We start from the raw sequence: 23440 nt of genomic DNA, 5'->3' as shown, positions 1-23440 counted from the left end.
GCTTATGTGACTGCAACTTCAATTGCTGATTAGAGTTAAGAACTCTAATGCAATCCTTCATCTACCTGAGCGTATAACCAATCAAAGCTGGTTAAGTCGGAGCTTAATCGTATCCAGATTTAGAAGGAGAATTGTCCCCTTTTAAATGCCTACAGACATCACAAGATGTAAATATAACACAGATGCACATCTGGTTCTTTTCTAAGTCGAACCAACACTTTGTGTACGTTTGTGGGATCATGTTTTAAAGGTATATTTGAGTTTTGACCTTTGAGTGTATTGTTGTGTTAAAACCCCTATTTTTAAGTAAGTATTTTTAAGATCCTTTAAGTAACAGATGAAAAGTTTTCGAATTTTGAATTGATTTCTTAAAAAGATAGTTCGCCCAAAATGAAATTCTTAACATTAACTCACCCTCATGTCATTCAAAACCTGTATGATTTTCTTTTTGTCTGCAGAACACAAAAGAAGATATTTGGAAGAACTTTCATGACAAAACAACATTGGGACTTATTGACTTCCATTGTATGGACACAAAACCACTGAGACATTCCTCAAAATTATTTATTTTGTGTTCCACACAAGAGTCATGTACAAGTCGTGAAATTGATGAGGGTGTATAAATAATGACAAAATTTGTATTGGGTATTTGGGTGAACTATCCCTTTACTTCAATTTGCCCAGTGATGGTATATTTGTTAACAATAAAAAGATCAGCCTACTGGTTTGACTATAGACGGTTTCATTGGACCATGTGGCTGGCCCAAAGTTTACTTACGGTCTGTATTTATTTTAACAGTTTATTTTATTAACTTTTAATATAAATTAATATGATTTTTTAGATTTCAATTGTTAACAAATTAAAACTACTTAACAGTTATTCATTCTTTGTGGAGGTCTACTGGAAGTTAAGTATGGGCCACATAACGTTTGTTTATGCTGTTGTAGCTGAAACCGTCTATATAGTATTTGACTACATATAAATGACTTAAAATAAAATAGATTAAAAGCTTTATTTCTGTGACCGATTTCCTTTTTTAAAAGAACAGATGATTTACTGAGAAAACACTATGTAAATGCTATATAGTTTGGGTTTTTTAAGTGCTACTTTATTAAAAAAGTATAAACTTGACCCAACATTTTATGAATAGTCATTTTGATATAAAAACATTACAATCTTTTGCACATTAGTACTTAATTACACAGCTTTAATACACACCACCCTGTTGTTTGATAAGCAAACGCACAACATTAGCTGCCACACCAAACTCAACTGGTCTTTGAGATACACAGTATAGCTAAAATTATGTGAAAATTAAACAAAATCCCAAAGCACATAATCAAAACTCACAGAGATACTGCTGAGATAATTTGTCACCAGAGAAAAATCATTCCAAAACGGACAACCGGAAAAAAACAAATACTTTCAGGAACACCAAGATCAAATCCCCCCACCCCTTTCTGCATTTTCTTTTGTTCACGTGTTTGTAACATATTTACAACATTGCACCAACATTTGACTATATTTGGACGACCTGAGCCCCTTTCTGTGCGCTCCAGGCATTTGGGATAATTTATTCCAGATCACATTAGTATCAGATTCAAGACATTGATAAAGCAGCTATTGTCCATAAAGAAGTGGCAGAGATCACATAATTTGACATAGTCCACTGTTGAAACCCCAATACACTCCAGTTACACTAATTCAAATTGCTGAGTCTTTGTACCATTTCACAAATCTCCCATTATATCTATATAACACAGGAGATTGTCTCAAGAATCAAATGGATTGTGATTCCACTTAATCTTATCGTAATCCACACGCACCCTCTTTTTTGTAAAGAATGAGTTTGACGCACACGGACTTCCTTACTGCTTCTGAAATGACAGAGGGGAAAGGAATCATCTATGACACACTACGTGTTAAATATTTCTTACATTTGTCTATTATTTAGAGAGTCCTCCTCGAGTCCTCATTGGTCTCCCCAGTACAGAAGCAAATCTCTATGTGCTTTTTCTCAGATGAAAAAGTCGTATAAAGCAAACAAACTACCAACAACAGCAAGAAATAAACCACAGCGTTCTCCGATACCATACGACAGTGCTTGTCACGGTTCTTTTCTTTTTTCCTTTTACAAGGGTGTTTTTTTCTTGAAAGCATGCATCTTTTTAATCAGGCAAAGTGCATAAACAGTTTTGATAAAGAAAAACACTCACTTTACTGTGATTGAAGTGCTGTGGTGACTTGTGACAGTGATGTTATGTCAAAACGACAAAAAAAAAAAAAAACATGTCTCCTGTCAGATATGTAATGTCTTTTTGTGTGCAATTTTTTCATGTTGTTGTCACTGTCCCTGAGCTGTTGCTAATTCTTAATCTTGCTTTATTCAATCACAGTTAACCATTTCATTATTTTGGCACAAAAATGACAATTCTGTCATTCACCCTTATGTAATTTCAAACATGACTTTCTTGTTCTGGAGAACACAAAAGAAGATATTCTGAAGAACGTTGGCATCCAAAAACATTAGCCCCATCGACTTCCATTATATGGACCACTGAGACATTTCTAAAAATATCTTCTTTTGTGTCAAATAGAAGAAAAGAGTTACATAGAGGTTTTAAATGACATGTGGGTGAATAAATTATGATAATTATTTATATTGGGGGAGCTATCCCTTTAATAGATTTTAAATGCATTTTTTAAATCTGTCCAATTTTTATTAGGGGACTGACTTTGACAGATAACACGCTGAGCAAGAGATATTTGTGCTTAATAAGAAAAATAATTCCAACTGTATGACCCATTGATTTAGAATATATGTTTAAATTATTAATTTTACAGAAATAAAGATTTTTACATTACAAAAATAGGACCATGTATTTTCTATAGCTTTTAGCCATTATAAAATAGGATCAATTCTTCTATGAACAGAATCATTATAGATTTCTTGTCAATACATCATCATTTGCTTTTGCAAAATTGTTTGCTTGGCTCTATAATAAGGTTTAGTTCAGTAAGTACATTTTTTTAATAGGGGACGATGATTTAGCTTTTGACTGTATCTAATCAAAACATAATTTTATCTTGCCAGGGGCTGCAAGGATGCTATTAAACTCTGTGCTTTTTCAGAAGCTGTTTTTTGTAATAGACTTGTGCTCACTTTCTCCTTTGGGATTTTCTAGGCATCTAATATAGCTTTGACCCGCAATTCCGATGGTCAAAAACCACAGCGTGTTAATAAGAAAAAAAACAAGGATTCCATATAGAGGAATCCAAGTGATGCTACTTTTTGTTGTGATATGTTATGTTCGCAGTGATATGTCGTGGCTGGTGAAGGGCACTGGTGACCATTTTCTTCTTTGCAATGGAGGTGTGCGACTAATTGAACTCTGTAATATTTTTCAACGTCAAAGGATTTTTCGCCGCAAGATTACTGATCTTGAACTAGGCTTACAAAACTCAATAAATGCTCAGTGAACACTTGGAACCCATGTAAAATACACAGCACCGGGGCAACGTGTGTATCCGATTGGGTTACGGCACATTGTCGTCTCCTTTCAAGATTCAAGTTGTTTTCTAAGAAAAAAGTTTCCACAGATCCCCCTACAGGCCAGTAACGTACATCTCCATGCCATCATTAAAAGTAAAGATGGTGGTTGTGCTGGAGTTGGACGAGCTCTGCTTCAGGTCGGGGATGCTCTCATACAGACTCTCCCCAGGAAGCACCAGGCCTTTGGCTGAGAGATGCTGCATTTTGGGGTTCTGCTGGGGAGGTGGAGGGGGAGGAGGCGGTTGCTGCAGTGGCTGCTGGGGCCTCTTCCTTTTGGGCCGCAGGGTAGCGCTGGCATTGGGCGGAGGCCTGTCGCGCCTCCAGCCGCCTCCACCCTCCATGGTATCATAAGCCAGGTCTGTTTCCTCTGTGCTGATGGCTTCGTAGCAATGGTCCTCCATGCAGCCAGGGGGAACTCGCGAGCCTTTGCCCTCCTGCGGGGCCCACGTTTGGGGTTTGACTACAACACTGAAACCCCCGTCACGGTCGCCACGGTCACCTCGAGCCAAGGTCCTAAAGCCGCTGATGTCCCTTGCTGCTGTGGGTGAGGCGGGCATGGCTCGCTTCTTCTTGCCTGTTTTGCAGACCTTGGAATACATTTCTGTGATCTATATGGCAACATAGAGACAACACATCTAAATCTGCAGTACACTGAAAAAAAATGTCTTTCAGTTTTTTTACATTGGTTATATATTAAAGTTGTGTTTACTCAGCACGATTTATTTATGTTTAAGTTACCCAAATATTGTATTTTTCCACATTGCTGTCACATGGCTTCAGTCATATGAACCATTTCTCTGATAGCTTTATGGTGCTTTTGTGTCCAATTTCAATCTTGAAGTTGAAGTTCAATCTATAATGCTTTTATAATTTCTCTTTTTGTGTTCCACAGAGGAAGAACACATGAACAACTAAAATAGAGTGACTTGAGGGTTAATAAATGATGTCAAACCCAAGAAGCAAGAATAACTGATTAGATGTTGAACTAACGTTGAGAATACGTAATTTAGCATTAAACGTATTATTCCTTATCAACATTAAACTTCTTAAGAAAAGAGTGTTCGAAGATCTTGAAAGAAAGAGCTGTTTCTAGATTCTTCAGAAGTCTTCTTAGAATGATGTTTTTTCAATTGCACAGAAAACTAAAAGCATACTAACCCCTGCTGCAGATGCAGCCATACTCTCTCCAGCGTGCAAGCTCAGCATACCCATCTGCTTGTGCTGGAAGATGAAGTCATCGTCTTCCGGAGGTTTCCATATGTACTGCTCTCCGTTTCCCATAAACACTGCCTCCTAAAGGTATTAAAACAATCGACTTGAATTGCAAATATTATGTTACAGTTTAACAAGAAATCATCTAAAATAATACACACTGGAAAGTACTGTTGATGTAATGAAACCCACGGTTCCCCTGGTATCCACACTATGTGCCATAGTCAAACAAACTGCATATACAAATAAAAATCTAAAGATTTAAAAAATGTCAGCTGAGGATTCACTTCCCAATTGTTGTCCCTAAACAATAAGCCCATGTAGCATAATCAGTCTCCGATCCCTCGGTTTAATGCTTCCCTCATGTCAAACCAATCCGTGGTTTAAATGATATTGGTCTTAATGTGTTTCCTATACTCGCGCTTTAAGGGAGTGAACCGATGCTTGCTGTGCACTTTCTTCTCATTGTAATGCAGGGGAAGCGAAGGTGGGCAATGGGGCGTGTCACAGTGCCATTTTTTAAGGCAGAGATTAGCATGTTGCAGCTTCCTGCATTCACCATAGCAATTTGCTTTGTCTCCCATTTGGACTGGCCCATTTTCTGGCTCTGGCTGTTTGCCTGGGTTTGGCTGATTGAGAAGTTTTCTTGCGAGTTTCCGTCAGTTGCATCATCCTCATAGTAAAGGGCCTCTGGGTAAGCAGCACCCCAAATGATGCGGACGGACATCTAAACACTGCAAGAATCATTGATTTGGACAGCTTTTTTCTAGAGGAAATAATGAAGTACACTTGCAGTGTACTTAATTGTAGACCCACTTGTTTTGCACTTTGTACATAAACAGAGGAAGCAGTCTATTTTTAGGACGTTCCATTATAAGTGCAATAAGAAAATTTAGTCGAAGGCCATTAGTGGTTGAAATAATGAGAAATGCTTTCAATCAGCATCGGCGCTGTTTGTCTGCAATGCTGTCTGTAGCTTTAGCTACACCCCTCTGGTTGCATTAATACATGAAGTGAATTGGTACAGTTGTTGCAATACTATAATATAAGTAATAATAAGAATTTCATCATGATATTGATTTGACAGCTAAATATAATGTGATCCTGCCTGTGAAAACCCCAGGTAATTTAATTTACTGTTTTGAACATAAAATCATCTTACCTAATGCAAAGAACATTCTATGAAAATAAAATGTGAATTTCTTTAATATTCAGTGAGTAAGGTCATGTAAAATGTTGAAATCACAGTGAAATTAAAGATTAAAATGAAACTTTGATTCTCTTATCTCATAATGATGTACTGAAAAACGTAAATATGAAATTACGGTTACTAAGGTTTTTGTCAGTAAACATTGCTTTATATAAAATAAAATAATAAAGGATTACATTTAGAGCTGTATATGTATGAGGAGTTAATTTGCAAAAACAGACAAATCTTGTTTTTTTGCATTGCCATTAATATAAATTAAACTGCAGTTGGATTGTTTTCATTAACTAATAATAAAAGCAAAAAATAAAACACTGCACTTACACAATAAACGAATTATAAAATCATAAAAACTTGATTTTAAACCTTTACTTTACTTAACTTTTCTAGAGCTATCTGTTTATGCAAATAAACTGTTCATATCAATAGTGGCCAACAGTGATGTTGCAATTTGCATTTTGTATCATTTTGCCTCATAATTTGATGGTTTAATCTTACCTGAAGGACTTTAATAGCAAATATTGTTCACAAAAATACATCACTTTTTAGCCACATGAAGATAATATGTACATACATATCTAATAGGTAGTTTCTTTAATTCTTCTGTACCTTAGGGAATGTGGGTAGGTTGAAGGCCTCCATATTTTTCCTAGGCATTTTCTGACTGTGTGGGTGCGTTGGAGGCGGGGCTTGGTGAGTAGGAGGGGCGTGTCGAATGTCCCCACTGCTGTGTCGTTGTTGTCCAAGTCCCTCCTCTGTGTCCGTCCCATTGTCCCTCTTCTGCGCTGCTTTGTCAGCTCTCCGGACCTTCCTGATGCAGGCGTACTCCACCTTCTCCTGGGGTTGAGGGGGCGTGTTTACCACCTGGGGGAGGGTCTCTGCCTCTGGAATCCCGCCTTCTAAGCAGTCTCCATCAGGATCAGGAGGAGCCGGGGTGTTTGCAGGGACCGCCGGCGGGGCTGGTGTGTCTGTCTCTCCGGCTCGACCTCCGACCCCATAGCGGGCATCCTCAGAACCACGTGTGGGAGATGAACGACGGCCCACCTCGGCGTATGTGTGTTCCCCATCTTCACCGGCGGGGATTTGAGGCAGCTGGCGGCCCTGAGCACGCAGGTCTGAGTTTGAGCGACGGCTGGGGAGTAGAAGCAGATCCATGCTGGCGGGACGATTCTTCTTCGAAGATTCTACAGAGAGCAGCGGATCAGTTAAGTGATGTCAACCGAGAACTAGAAGCATTTTGGTATTTTTAACAAGACGATACAAAGATTTGCTCGAAACTGCAGAGGCAAAGGGCATCAGAGACCTAACAATCACTATAGAATAAAAGTAGTTACAGATACTAAAATAGCTCTTATAGAAACTCCTCCCACCCCCTTAACTTCAGGTACTGTATGTGTGATGTTGTATCAGCTATCAAGCTATCAAGAGATGTGATTGTACAGTACATACTCTTGCCATTACAGTTGAGTCTGTTCATCTCATGAAGCTTGGTGTCTGACTTACTGATGGATCGCAGCTTGGACTGCTTCAGTATACTCTGAAAACAGACGCAAAGATATTACTGTAGAATGTCATGAACACAGTATACAATAATACTACTGTTGGGTTTAATTTAATATTTAAAATAAAATAAAGCTTGTGCTTTAATTCTCCCCTCACACGCCTTCAGGATGTGGCCTTTTTTCAGAAATAATCCGACAGCTGTATCTGTCCTTTATAAATTTGATCAAACTAGATACTCTTCAAAGATACGAAGTATGCAATACTTCTCTATAGGTACTCAAGATTAATATGGGATTGGCAGAAACTGCTACATCTGCTTTAAATAATTTGAAAACAGATAAATAAATTGAAATGTGTAATTAAGGCACCAAAGTTATTAAATGAAAAAAACCCACAAACAAATAAGATTATAACATTATAAAAAACAAACAAATAAAATCAAATAAAGCACATAACAAAATTGCAAAAAATTAAGATAAAGTAAAATGAAAAATATTAAAATATAATGTTGTTAAATTCAAAATATAACAAAAATTGAATAAAACTGAAAACAAAACTATAACTATAAACAAGTCTGATTGAAAAAAACAATCTTATCAAAAAGACCAGGGCTGCGTTTCCCAAAAGCATCGTAAGCCTACCTTGATCGTAACTCCATTGGTGACAATCGATCTAAGATCAATTAAGGTTACGATGCTGATGCGAAATGCAGCTCAGGACTTTTTTATCTCCAGCACAGTTTGGGATGCTGGTGTCCCGATTCTTCCACCGAGTTTCTAGCTTAACTTAGCTTGTCTGTTCTGACCATTATCTTTAGAAAGACCAAAGTCACTGCTAGTAATATTTTGTTGGTAAGGTGGACTACCAGCCAGCTAGAAGCAGCATAAACCCGCCTGGATATTATAGTAATCCTGTAGTCTTTTCCGTTGACAGAACACCAAAGTTATATTAAAGATCTTTGACAACACCTAAAAGAAAGAGATCGCTTTATACTAAATCTACATCCATTGAGCCGATTGGGAAGAATTTCCTAATTCAGGATGTGTCGTTACTTAAACTGTGTGAGGGAAGAATTTTAATCCTGAAACAAAAACATGAACTGGTTGACCAATCAGCTTGAACCGAGCCCAGAACTGAGCCCCTGTACAAAGAGAAGTGAAAGATTTAGGAAAGAAAGCTGTTCACCATGTCCATGAGTCTGTGTTTCCTCTCCTCTCCAGTGCCATTGTGCGTCTTTCCTTTCCTGCAGAACACATCGAGAGATTCACAGTTTTCCATCTGATCAGCAGCAAGTGCATTTCAACATCGTTTCATTTAACAACCGAGTTATGAAGAAGTGATGCTCTGACTCATTTCAGCTTTTTGATTCAAATAACTGTTTATCTTGTACATGGGAGAAAATATATATTTTAATTCAATTCAGGGGATTCAAGACAATTGTTGTCAGTGAAGTAGTAAGCACAGGTTATTCTAGACTTATTCTCATCAGGAAAATGGGTGCAGATTTCTTCGTCACAAATAAACAGATTGAGATTTAAAACAACAGAAGGCTTGGCTGGATGGGTGGATGAATAACAGGCCTTGCTAGCTGCGAAAACCAAATAAACAATCAACACAACTGAAATGTCAAAATGGGCTTTTTTACATTTGTGAAATTGTTTTGCATGTTCCCAAAACATTTTGTCTCAACATTGCATCTACCAAAACCCACACACTTCTGCAATTTTATGATTTTAGCATGTTTGTATATGCATGTGTGATATTTACTTTTTATGTTTTCTACAAGGTGGACATTTAAACGTGCAACTCACCTCTGGCAGCTGACGCACAACACGACGATGAGGATGGTGACGACGAAGGCAGAGGCTGCTGCGATGGCCCCCAGCAGCAGTACTTTGCTGTAGGGATGAGTTGAGAAGTTCACCCCGTCCTGCATGGAGGCCATGTGGAAGTGCTAGCACACACACTTTCACTATCACCCCCACACACGCACACACACATGCACACGCACTCCAACTATCACACAGTCTGCGAGATCTGAAAAGGAACGGCAGAGGTGCAAGATTTCAGCAACTTTGCTTCATAACAAGAACGTGAATCACAATAACAAAACGTGAATCATAGTCTTCGTTTCTCTCTCCCCTTACAGAGGTTTTCGTGTGAATGAATGACACAGTGTGTCTTCCCCACACTTTCTCTTGTTTTCTCTGTTTCTTTCTCCTGAACAAGTCTTTCTCTTTCTGCCTGTGGGTCTCTTCTCTCTTCTCCCTCAGTGTATCATTTTCTGCCCACTGACTGTCACTCAGTGTTTCTGTGAAATCGTTTGCTTCCAGCCGGGGGCATTTTTCATCTTTTGACATGCAGATTCGAGAGCATCAGGTACTTTACCTGTGTTTCGCTGCAAATAAACAACAGCAAAAGTTGATGCTGAACTGAGGGTTAACACCTCACTGCAAAGATTTTACTTTGGATAAGAGCGGCTGATAAATGAATAAATGACAAAGTGACTTACAAATCAGCAGATACAAAATGTCAAGGTCTATGTTTGACTTCTGCTGATGTTATAAATGCCATGGTCTGCTCTTGCTTGACAGGACCTAAAAGGGACAGTTCACCCCAAAATAAAAATTCTGTCATCATTTACTCACCCTCGTGTTGTTCCAAATCTGTATACATTTCTTTGTTCTGACGCACACATAGAAAGATATTTGGAAGAATGCTTGTAACCAAACAGTTCTTGGCCACCATTGACTACTATAGTAGGAAAAATTACAATGGTAGAAAGAAGTCCCTAAGAACTGTTTGCTTTACTGCATTCTTCAAAATATCTTATTTTGTGTGCAACAGAACAAAGAAATTTATAAAGAAATGTTACCACCCAATGGTGGCCAATTTCTGTACACAGCACAGCATTTCTCCAATTGTCCAATGTTCTCCGTTACATCTTCTAAATGGACCAGCAGCACTTCTGAATCGGCTCTGAATGGTTCAACCACCTTTTGTTAACAAGCACAATCCTGCCATTTATTTTCTTTACGAAGCCTTGTGCTGCCGATGGCGCTACAAGGATTTCTGAGGTTATATCTGACTTGTAACCTTGCATGCATCGTGCCAGAGCTGAGAGAGTGGATTAGAGATCTTAAGTTATTCCAGTTTTAATTAGTTTGGCTCTCGACTAGTTTAGTACTATCAAAGGGACATGAGTCATGTAATGCGCTAAAAATATGCACAAGAAAACAACAGCTTTGAGACATCAAAAGAAGGAAAATACTGCTTTTTCAGATGGACAGAAGTGCATACTTGCTGTAATAATTTAGTTGTATTCAAGTGTAGTAAAATGTAAGCATGCACACTTGCCCTGACTGAACCTGATGTCCTCGTTTAAACTCCACACAAGAGTCTTGACTATGAATCAATGAAAGAACATGCTTAAAGATTAATGAGTGGATCCATAGCAGACAGAGAAAAGAGATTGTGTTTGTCAAAGGCTGGCAGAAGTAGGGGAAAATTCTATGCTAAGCTACGGCATTCATCCAAGCTCTCGGATTCAAGATATTGATGAATATTGGGCTACGTTTGGCAATAGCACAAGTCTTTTGTATGCAAAAAAAACCTGGATGACTACCTGCCCTTCACAAAATGTGCAAAAGAAATAAATGTAAGCATTAGATAGTAGAATATATACAGCAAAATATTTAATAAGTATTATATTAGAAGTAATTCATTCCAGCCTCAAAATAGTATCTTCTGACATCTATCCATCTAGTACCACCAAACAAATAATTTACGTGCAACACAGTTGTGATTTGAGTTTAATGAAGTTTGGACAAATCCTATATCCAGGTAAAGCCTTTAGCCACTCTGGAGCAAAAGCCGAGGGCTGCGTTTCCCGATAACGTTTTCACTTAGCACGCTATGAAGACTGTAAAGGTACACCTTAACTCAAGTTATACCTTTTCTAGACGTGTTCCCCGGACTAGACCTTTTGAGGTTACTTATTAATTTAATAAAATTTTACATGTGAAATTAAACTGCAATGTAGAAAAGCTTATTGCATAGCGGTATGAACCATCAAAGGCAGTAAGGTATAGCTAAGAGCGCTCCAGACCAACCTTACAAAAGTATGACTTACAAAAGGTATACTTTACTAAGAAGGTTCTGGGAAACATGTATTAACGATAAGGTACAGCTTAAGGTATAACTTAACTACGACGTAGCATTAAGAAGGATTTTGGAAACGGGATATTACTTATTGCTCCCCGAACTCTTTGTAAGTCGCTTTGGATAAAAGCGTCTGCTAAATGACTAAATGTAAACGCAGCACAGAGCTAGTATAAACCGACATATAAAGCAACAACAAATTGGTGCTAGCAAATAATAGCTGTAGTATGGTGTGAAAGTATGCCGCCGCAAATCCAGTGATAGTCCTGTATGCAAATATTAGTGACTTGAATCTGATCCGGGATAAAACCCAAATCACATTCTCAAGTCTCAATGTAACCTGATGAGCTGCTGTTGGCACTAATGTACAGTTTCACAAATAGCTCTTTCTCTCTCACCTTCACTTTCTCAAGCTCTCCATGCCGTTGTGTTTTTAATGAGAGGAACTGCTCAATGGGTGGGCAGTACAAGTAGAGCAATAAAGCTTATTGAGCTTTTACTGAGTTTTCACTGTTTATTAAGTGTGTCCAGTCTGCTTTCTTACAGTGGATATCTAGGATGTATAGGTTAATACATTATGAGTCATTTTGAGATAAAAGTCAAAACAAATGTGTTGTCTTTAACTAGATTAAGAGATTTGTTCAGTTAAAGTTTGTGTATATATATATATATATATATATATATATATATATATACACCAACATACTTATACATATTTCAGAATTATGAGCAATATATATTTAAATATTGTCATGATCCTGCCTCTCCTTGTCTTGGTTTTCGAGTCTTGTGGCAAGATCATGACAGTCCCATGTGTTTTGTGTGGAGAGAGAGCATTGTTTTGGTTTAAGAAGCCATGCTCTCTCTCCAGTGTCGCGTCCTTTAGTCCCGCCCCCTTGTTTCCCCGGTTAGCGGTCCATTAGTGTTAGTCTTGTCTCCAGCCCTGATCCATCTTTCCCTTAGTGTTTCAGTCCCCTCACCTGCCTCGTGCTATCCTCCTGTTAGCTTTCCCTTAGTGTTTCATCCATGTCACCTGCCGCCACTCTCCCTGTGTCATCAGTCCTTGTTAGTGTTTCCCTTTATCAAGCCCCAGTTTCCCTCTGTCTCTTGTCGGTTCATTTTGCACACTTTGCACATTTACCCTTCGTCTGTCTGGATTACCCGTGTTCCTGTTCCCTGGACTCAAGTTTGTGGACTTAGTTTGTTATTCTTAAAACCTTGTTTGTTTTGTCCCCCTTGTGGGAAGTTTTAGTTTTCAGTCTTGTTTGTGTTCATGTTTTCCCCATCGAGGGTCTTTGTTTTGAAATAAAGTCTTGTTGTTCGACACATGTCTGCCTGCGCTTGGGTTCTGTCCACAACCATAACAAATATAGTGTCAATTACAATCTACATATAAATGTACAAATATTTATGTGTGCATGCATATAATATACATATTAATTTACACGCCACATACACATGTATATAAACACACAAAAACACTTATTTTAAAATGTATGAATCACGATTCATGGATTTGACAGCACTACGTGGGACATGTAGAAATTTCATTTATAGAAAAAATGTATAGGTACAGTCAGTGAAAGCTACATTTATTCAAACACCTTCCACATTTTCACCTTATCACAGTTTATTTCCTATAATTTAGAAAATGGTAATAAAACATGACAAGAACTCTGTCAGACCAAAGATAACTTTGATAGAAAGGTATGTAATAGATTAGGGTGAATAGGTGTCAGCTGTTAGGGCAACCAATTACCAAGCAATGCTTCATTTTGTTCAGTCTGTGGTGTAAAAAGATTTCATTAGTGATAAAAATAAAACATTGAAGCCTGGTCGAAGTGTCTGAATAAGTTATCAATTTTGCTGGTAGTCCACTTTATAAAGAATGTTTGGGCATTATATGTCACTGTGGTGAGCAGGGCGGGATGAGAGCCCTGATTTTTATTGTTTGTTTATTTAATTAAAGCTTGTTTTACGTTTGCCGGTTCCCACCTCCTTCCTTTCTTCCTTTTATGGATATGTGTTACAGTCACAGTTTACTTTATTTGGCTATCCTTATTTACATAAATGAACTACAACGTCCTGCACCCACTAGTAAAAATATAAAAAATTATATATTGTGTCTAAATAATGTTTGGATTAACTGTACTGTGTGTATCTGATGAATTAAAAGAATTGTCAAGATCCAGTAACTGAGATCTCCAAAATGGTATATGGTATGGTATCCTATGATATAATGGCCGTCAGCTATATGCTCATAAACCCTATTGCGCAACACTGACTTCTTTAATTCCTCCCTTTACAAATAAAGACAGGTAACAGCTAACAATCCTTCGTAGTATAGTACTCCTTGTTGCAAGCCAGTGCCAGGGATCCCAACAGTGACAATCTCTGTGGAATGAGTGTGTATTGTCCCCTGTGTTCATGGAAAGCAGTGTGATGAAACAGAGCATTATATCAGGGATTGTTCCATCATGAGCACATCATTAGTCTAAGGCCAGATGGAGCTCGATGTGAGTGTGTTTCACTCCAATGAATGGCCAAATCACATGTTGGTCCTATTGATTTGTGTAGTCATTCCCTGAAATGATGTGTCTCATGCAGAGACATAGGAAAAGCGTGAGCTGGGTGAATAAAATAGTCCCTGTTTGACCTATCCTGTGCTTTGTGACCTCAAAAAGACAGTTCAATCAAACAAATCACACCCAATTCTGTGTGCAGTTTTTGAGTATCTATAGACAGAAATGCATTATAATATACTTTGTCTCCAGATGTGTAAAAGATCTTACATAATGAAGTGTTATGCTTTTATTACCTCAGAATTACCCATTTCTATCTACATATACCGCGGGTTCTCTTGGAATTCACCATGTTGATTCTTCAGTAGCCCTGACTGGATAAACTGCCATAGAGTGCGTTTCTTAACTATATCTCCTTCGGCAAAGAAGCGAAACGTGACGACATCTTAGTTCTGTTTCAGCTGCCGTAGTGCTTCGACAGGGAGGGGTGGAGTGAGCTGTTAGTTGCAATTCACAACCCCACCACTAGATGCCACTAAAATATCCACATTGCTCCTTTATTACACTGTATAATATTGTCTCTTTTTTGTTAAAGCACATTGGTCAACCTTTGGTTGAAATTAATAGTGCTATATAAATAAAATGCCATTGCCATTGCCATTAAAGCAGGAAAGCCAAAGATGGGCAGTCCTTACATTGCTGTAAGATGAAGGTTGAGCTCATGATTACTAGGATATTGAATATGAATATTCATAAATATGAATCGTAAATATTTACGTTTGGTTTCATCTGTTTTAGGCAATCACAAACTCCAAATAAAAGCCAAATAAACGGTGCTGGGTCACTACATTTTTTAAAGAATACATTTTTACGTCAAAGTACTCTCTTGGGTTTGTCATTTTGGACCAAACACTATCAAAAGTGTCCAAAAGAAGCAGTGATCTACAGAAATTAACAGTTCCACTCCCATCACACTTTCTGGATGGAGACAAAATCGGTGTGAGGAATTTGGGGCTAAATCTACATCTTGTCTACGCTGTGTTAATCAAACAGTAAAGAGCTTGTTTACCCTGTAATTACACAGATACGGTTTGGAAAAGAAATAGAGCCCTGTCTCTTATACAAGGTCCCTGTCGTAACTCTCAGACTGATTTATTTCTCCTTTCTGAAAAACGTATTAGAGCAAGACAGAATCCTATTTAATTGGTCAAATCAGCTCATGCTGAGCAACTATTCAGGATACCACGACAATCCTTAAAAATGACTGCCACATATTATTATATTAATATGACCGAGCAAAATGAAACGTCCTGTTCGGTCCTAATTGGAAAATTCTGCTACATTTAAAAAAAAGTTGACACATCTCATCCTTACCAAAGGCTTACACTCTCTTTTATGTTGTTAAGAGACTTCTACAATAACCGATTACGAGTGAAATTTAACGTGTGAAACAATATATTTTCAAGTTACTGTATATGTGGCAAAAACACACGTCTACATATCCATCTTTACATCTATTCTGAATAGACATCAATGGCAAGCATGTTTATTGTGTAGTGTTGTAGTAGGGGTTATTATGCTGTTAGCTTCTGCTTATCATCTGGGCCCAGTTTTTCAAAAGTAATCCACTAGGATTTTGGATAACGGATTGGATCAAATCTTGAAAATGTGTTTTTCAAAAGAAAAAACGGATCACATAATCGGATTAGATCACGTAATCCAATCTTGGTTTTGATCCGGATCAAACCTTTAGTTTGGGTTTTTCTGAACTTTTTTGTAGGATTTGGATCACTTTGATCCAAAATATCTGGATTAAACTGATCCCATCAGAAGGGTGGATTCAGCGTGGATTTCATGCCCAAAATGTAATGAAAACTTAAAAAATGTATCAAATAATACTATATTTGGATCATGCAGTATCTTACAAGATATCCTATTAATTCATAAGGTTTTAATTGTATTTGTTCATCCGTCAGGCTACAGTGATTAAACATATTCAGCCTTTCAGTATAGGCCTAAAGCAAAGTAGAAAGAGTTTGGCCTCATAAAATAATTATCCAAACCAAAAACAATAATTGTCACTAATTGATATATATATTCATCACAATCGAAAATATTTTTGTTTTTAGAATATTTATTAGCGATGCATGCAAGGATTACAGAATAACCAAAAAAATGCAAAGAATGGCAATCACTGATTTTTGAAATCCAATACAAAACCAAATCAGAAATAGTGTCTAACTATTGTGTCCCTTGTTGCACGTCCTGTTTGCTCGTTCTGGCAGGGGAACAACTGCAGCAAACCAAGGCCAGACTTGAGATACGCCTCCTAAAGGCTACTCTCAGACAAGCTGGTCTCTCCACATCAGATGAGGAAGTCTGAAATTATTGTGGAGTATTTGACATTAAGTCTTTTTTTAATTCAATATATCTATACTTGATGCTTGTTATAAATATCCTCAATGTACAGTGTTTGTGTTGTAGGTCTCAGATGAGCGGACTGCAGGAAGAGGATGGGGTGGGGTTTTTCTTGTTTTTAGTTTTTTTTTTAAATGTGTGTGTTTTCATTTCAAATAAAAATAAACTTATATTGACCCCACATTGGCTATTCCACTTGTTGCTCTTTACATATCAATAGCTATACATTGTGATTTCCTATGCTGTTTGAGCACTGGTTATCCAGCACTGGTTATTCAGATTTGGTGATCCTGAAAAGTTCCTATCCGGATCAGATTGATCCAATCCGATGTAGCTTTAAAAAACTGGCTCCAAAAGTAAGATGGATCACGTGATCACGGATCGCAAAAAAGGATTACTAAATCCGGATCAATTTTATCCGGATTAAACCTTTTGAAAAACCGGGCCCTGGTTCTAAAAGGCATCTTTATCCATTGACAACCATTTAAAATTAGCTAGATGCGTTGGCGACATAACATTTATTGCATGCACCATATATTTTGTTTATATTTCATAATAGCAGTAAATTACAGCTTTCTGAAAGGTTTCATCTATGATGTAAAAACAAATCAACAATTATAAATTGTATCAATCATCCAAACATTCATTTCTATTAGCACTATGTATTCAGGTTTGAACAACGCATCCTTATGGTCACGGCCTGATACTACATCAAAAAACTAAAGGTTACAGGACTAGTGCTCAGCCAGGATCATCGGCATGTCTAAACTCCAGTCAGAGAGTTTAAATAACAGTCGTGTCTCTCTTTTTTTTATTCGATTCAAATGTATCCTTGACTAACTGAATATCAGATCACATAACGATAGCAGATTGATATCTCTATGTCTGACATCAGTTCCCATTTTCCAGTAAATTGCAGAAAGAGAAAAACATAAAACCTTTCTGTGTCAAAGGAGGTGAGGAATAGAGCAAAAAAAGAAAAGAAAAAGAGAAAGAGGCATGTTTTAATTACTCTTAAGCGCTAGATTTCAGTCACAGAAAATCTGGCAGGTCCCTCCAAATCCCCGAGACATGACACTCTCGCCTCCTCCCCCTTATCTTTTTCCCTTCTTTTTTATCTTTTTCTCCCCAATTACCATAAGCAAAAGATACAAGGTAATAAGACGTTAAAAACAAACATATTTAAAGTATGTAATTTGCCTAAACATGTCTCTATGAAAGATGATTTATGATTTATTTGTGAACAAGTGGTAAGTAAGCGTGTCTTCTGTCATCCTGTCTAAGATAGGAAACAAACAGATCTCTCAAGCTAAACCCCTCAGTACCACATACATAACTGCTATGTTTAAAGATAATTCACTCTTCCAGTACACAGAATACTTGACAACTCGAACTGAAGGTTACAGAATATGTCAGTACAATTCACATTTAAAACCAAACATCAACTATGGTTATCTTAAATTGTTAAGGCCGACATGGAATCATAACTGAAAAAATCATAGTTTTTATGGAATGATTGTCCATACAGTATTTGCCAAACAATGGTTAAAAACAACTCAACCTTTTTAGAGTATATTTATTGCTACTGTGTCAGCGATGTTTAATATAAAAAAAATTGGAATAGTTAAAGAATCAGCCTGTTGTGTTTATGATTATCAAAAGACCAAAACTGAATCCCAGCAGAGAAACATCTCGTCACACCGTTGCAAAAAAGAACATTTACTGTAGCTTACAACTACATACTGTAACTCTACACTCACTAAAACCAGATTTTTTGAGTTTGGCTAAATGGCTTACAGGAAAAGACCTTCCTGACTTATTTGAGTTGCTGGAGTGAATTTGTTTTGTGTATATGGCACTTTTCAGGAACAGGGCACAAACAGGATCTGAAATTCTTATAAAAAATCAGCAAATGATCTGTGCAAAAACGTTATTACAGGATATTTGATGAATATTTAACTATTTCATTTTACATTTATTTCAGATAATGTTCCTGTTTTGGCAATCCTATCAAAATTCTTGTTTAAGCAACTGTTTTTTTTTCATAAAAAGGTCAAATATACATCACAATAAATGTATGACGTTTTAACAATGTTGCAATAATGAAATTTCAAGGTTATCATCGTTAAAGATAAATAAAATAAATGTGTTTGAGATTAATGCTTGATATACTCCTACATTAAAACATTTCTTTGATCATTAACTTGTGGGTTGTTGGCTGAGCATGCTTGAACTCAGACCCGCACAGCAGACCCGCACTGACCGAAAATAACAGACTGCAGGGTCATCAGAGGGTCCTGTACTCATGACCTCCTGTGTTTACAGTAGACAAGAAACTTCTGACCTCTCTGTAAGAGCCTGCTGGGATGCATTTTTGCAAGTGTAATATCAGCCACATGACATATATATTTGAACTATCGAAACCAAGTGCCCCTGAAGCAAAGATGGCAGCATCCAAGTCATGTACTTTCTACAGAATTATCATCATACTGGCTTGATCAGAGAAAATCTGTCTAAATGACAACACCCACAGCCAGCCTTCCTTCATCTAGGTTGATCTTTTAGCAAGTTTTGCAGTTCTGAAATCCAAACACTTTATTGTGTTCAAGGACAGATAGTAAGTAGCCTTCTGTGTTTTACCAATGTCAGGAGATATGACCGCTCATTTGCTCCACAAAAAGACTCCTGTGCGATTCACAGAATCATCACCAGAGCCTCAAGTTTAATGGATGACTTCCTGAGGTGCCTTATCACACCGTCACATACCTACAACATACCTGACTTTTTCCTCAAAATCAGCAGGTTCTGTTCACTCTGCTGGACAATGCTGGACAAACAAAAAGTTAAAAAACTTTTAAACAGTAGAAACACATGCAAGTAAGGTTTCCAACTTGTTATTATAGTACTACTTGTATTATAGTGTGTTTCCAATTGTTTTTCACTCTTGTATGGATATTCTTGATGCTTTGTTTGACTGTACTCCATTTCCTAATGAAGATGCAAGATGCTTTAATGTTGCATCCTGTTGAGCACACTGCTCTGGTTTCTTTTAAAAGCCATGCAATGGAAAATGGGCTAAAGCAAATAAAAGAAAAATGTGACGATATCCAAAAAGAAACAGAAAAAACGAAGTCGTGACAAGGTTTAAGAAACAACACACAGCAATTAAGACCAGACACAAAACAACACAGACACTATCAATGCACTAAGATTTCGTAAATTAAAATATGAATGTTGTGAGGCTAAATTACACTTTTAAAAATAAAGGTGCTTCACAAGAACTTTTTTTGTTTAAATGGTTCTATAAAGAACCCTTAAGTAGTTCATCTTCAAATTGAAAATTCTGTCATCATTTACTCTTGTTATTTCAAACCTGTATGACTTTCTTTCTTCTGCAGAACACAAAAGAAGATATTTTTAAAAATGTTGGTGACAGAACAGCACAGCCCCCCCCCCCCCCCCATTCTATTGTAACCAATGCAAGTGAATGGGGGCTGTTAATGACATTCTTAAAAATATCTTCATTTGTGTTTTGTGGAAGAAAGAAAGTCATACAGGTTTGAAATGACAAGAGGGAGTGTAAATGATGATAGAGTTTTCATTTTGAATGACTGTAAACTACTCCTTTAAAACATTTCTATTTAACAAGTTTTTTTTGTGGAGAAAAGGGGTTCTTAGGATTATACAAAGGTAAGACAGAGATGGTTCTTCAAATGACCTTTGACTGAATGATTTTTTGTGGAACCAAAAATGGTTCTTCTATGGCATTGCTGTGAAGAATACTTTAAAGCGGATGTAACACGCAGTTTCTGCCTTTTGAGTACCTATAGAGTAGTATTGCATACTTCGTATATTGGAAGAGTTTTTAGTTTGATCCCATTTATAAAAGACTGATACTGTACGATTATTTCCGAAAACAGGCAACCTCCTGAACGCGTGCAGTGGCAGAACTAAAACACGAGCACACAATACATCATCGCATTATCCCTGCATAACTGTTGATTCACAATAAGTTCATGTGGTTTACCTTTTGCACGTCCATATGACTCAATTTCACCAACCGTGTGCGGTTCATGAACGGCATATTTAAGTGCCGGGTTTGCTCCATCTATCAGTTTCAAACGATCTGCATACCCAGTGTTATATCCACCGTTTATATAACATTCCTCACCGAAATGCAGTTAACAAACAGGCTGAACTTCGCGAATGAAGGAGCAAATTGATGGGCGTGCTCTTTCTCCAACTCTCGCTGGTTGACGTGTGGGCGGGCTTTTCCGGGAGAATTGTCCAATAAGAAAAGTTGTTACGAAACGGAATTTCATGTTCGAAAAATTCTTTCCGAAACCTTTACGGACGCTGGGGGTGTGAATCCAGCACAGAAATACTACGTTTTTTGACAAGTTGACCATGCATGTCAAGCATTAGAAGCCAGCAAGTTATCATGGTAAAGAAGTCAGAATGCATGAAACACTGTGTCAAAGGAGGTGTGGAATATGTAATTTGCTATGTATACAGGTAATATTATACCGTTTGAACGTTATGTTTTACCAAATAGTGTATTCTTATGTTTCCCAGCAACGTAAACAGAACACTGTTTAAAAAAGCATCAGAAAGAAACTGTTCAGTGACTTTAGCCATTACACGTAATAATATAAGAATATACATGAGAAAATGCTCTTCTGCATTCTCTGTTGCTCATGGTTGGGTACATTGCACATATCTTTTCCAGTCTCCACCTATCAACGGGAAGCTTGCTTGATTGAGCAGCTTGGACCCAATGGTCTGAATCACTGCAGCCACTTTCACAAGTACACACAGACACCCCACACACTTGTGTGTATGTGTCCACTGGCAGGTAATGGGTGGGGAATCATCACAGACTGGGAGTCTGACAAGCATTCTCTCCACACTTGTTACAGACACAACTATAGTTATTAATGCTCTCCGTTTGTAAATGGAATTAAATTGTGCTTCTCAATACACACTGGCAAGGGCGATATTGCCCAATGCGCGTGACGCCCTCAAGCTGTCCCGTGCGCTTTTGACTCGTCTCGTGCCCCAATAAAGACACATCATCTTCTGCGTCCTGTCAGAACCTCAGTCACATCAGATTGCGACGGTTTGTTCAGACATACAACCGGTTAAATGATTCAGTCCTTACGTACGCCATTGAAACACGATGGCACAGAGGACTGCGCACCGCTGGCAAAAACGTATCACGTATGCCAGCATTCACCACCATTGTTTTCACGCCACGCATATGTCATGTGAAGTGCGAATGCATTATATGTTAAGGCCCGCAGCTGTCGACCTCTTATTCGGCACGAGTAATTCGTCGCTCTCGTGAGTATTGTCCCGTCAATCACCGATGCACTCAGGAAATAATCTCGCAAGATCAAAGTGGCTGCTCCCGCAGCAGACGGCGAGAGGTTTCCATCGAAATCCGTTTTAATTGGAAAGGAAACGTATAAATAACCGGCTACGTCGCTAATTTGTTAATCGATTCCATAATTCCCTTAATTCAGTCAATCTGATACACGGCACTGATGTATCTCTGCCGAGTGAGAGTGTGCCACCGCCTGCTTATAAATCGTTTAATTAAGCGTCGAATCACAAAGGGTAATGCGGCTACATTGAAGCTGTTGCACACGTGTCGTCTGACTTGTATGAAGCGCGTCGTTAATCCCTTATAAACCGGACGCGTATTCTTGCTACATTCACAACATTCTGATATGCGTTTATTTCAGCATTTTGGGGGACTCCGCTTTGTGGTCAGCAGCACGTAGGCTAAAGTGCATGCCAATGAGATACGTACAGGGATGCTGCTTAATGCTCATACTCACTCAGTTTAGGGATTCAGGGGGCGCGTCGCCGCGCAGCATCCACCTCGCTGGACTCTCTGCTGCTGCTGAAATGTCTGGCACCCGGTCAGACGCCGAAACACCGCAAGCATAATCAATAACCTGCGTGGAGCCTAGATTCGTATGTTATGGAGGACATGTGTGCGGCATGGCATTTGGCGTCCTCATTGCAACCTCCAATCCCATTGTTCCCGTGCGTTACGCGTCGCGCACGGGGAAAGGTGCAAACACGCAGCTGGGTTATTCCAAGTCGAGGTTCGGTGGTGAGATCGGTACCACGTCACAGCCGCCTCCGTTGGGTCTCAGAGCCTCCTCGAACCTCAATCCTGTCTCGAGCATCGGCGACGGTACCATATGACAGCGCGGTACACATTCCATTGGCATCTGGATCTCGCGTTTTGCGCCACTTCGCGGCGAGTCCGGCTATCACAGTTATCAGAACGAGTGACATGGAAATAATGTCAATACTTGATCATTAACAGTTGCCACGTATTTCCTTTGCGCAAAGTGATGTGGACGTATCAACGATACATGATCATGATATGGTTTTGGTATTTTGATAAATATCACAGTACTAAATGTTTGCCATATTCATGTAGATGGTATTGCAGGTATGAGTACTGTCATGGTACGTGTTTATATGCTGTTATTTCTTTAAAAATAGTACATGATTGTGTCCAGAAATAACAAAATACTAATAATGGTATGGGTAGCATGATATACCAGCATAATCTTGTTTTAGGACGAAAATGGCATAATTCCATGGATCAAGTGAATAAAAGACACAATTTTATTTAGATACATCACATAAAAAATGGAAAGACATGTTTACAATGTGATTTATATCCCAAAGCAACCAGAAACCAAACAATCACACATTCAGCTCTGCAAGGTAGTAGCTATGTTTGTTTATCAGCACATACTGAGACACACAGACCTAAACCCTTGCCCCCTGTTGATAATCACCCATCTGTGAGACAAAGCACTGTGCCAGTGAATGTT

The 23440-nt window shown here is 38.2% G+C and overlaps 1 protein-coding gene across 2 annotated transcripts; it reads right to left on the bottom strand.

Annotated features, from left to right (window-relative positions):
- Positions 1–1094: 1094 nt before the first annotated feature.
- Positions 1095–22820, bottom strand: LOC306900146 (uncharacterized protein). Of its 2 annotated transcripts, none has more exons than XM_079466876.1 (7): positions 22421–22820; positions 9288–9513; positions 8662–8719; positions 7477–7510; positions 6583–7157; positions 4713–4847; positions 1095–4162 (listed from the first exon to the last, which is right to left on the bottom strand). In XM_079466876.1, the coding sequence occupies exons 2-7, from the start codon at positions 9419–9421 to the stop codon at positions 3608–3610; spliced, it is 1491 nt and encodes a 496-aa protein (XP_079323002.1). In that variant the 5' UTR covers positions 9422–9513; positions 22421–22820; the 3' UTR covers positions 1095–3607. The 2 variants fall into 2 exon arrangements, with proteins under 2 accessions (XP_079323002.1, XP_079323001.1); XM_079466875.1 differs by having other exon boundaries at positions 1100–4162; positions 7423–7510; positions 22421–22800.
- Between the last annotated feature and the right edge of the window lie 620 nt (positions 22821–23440).

The sequence above is a fragment of the Barbatula barbatula genome (genome assembly GCF_947034865.1).
Source record: "Barbatula barbatula genome assembly, chromosome: 11".
NCBI lineage: Eukaryota > Metazoa > Chordata > Actinopteri > Cypriniformes > Nemacheilidae > Barbatula > Barbatula barbatula.
Note: the sequence above shows the minus strand (reverse complement) of the source record. Positions and strands in the feature narration are given on the sequence as shown.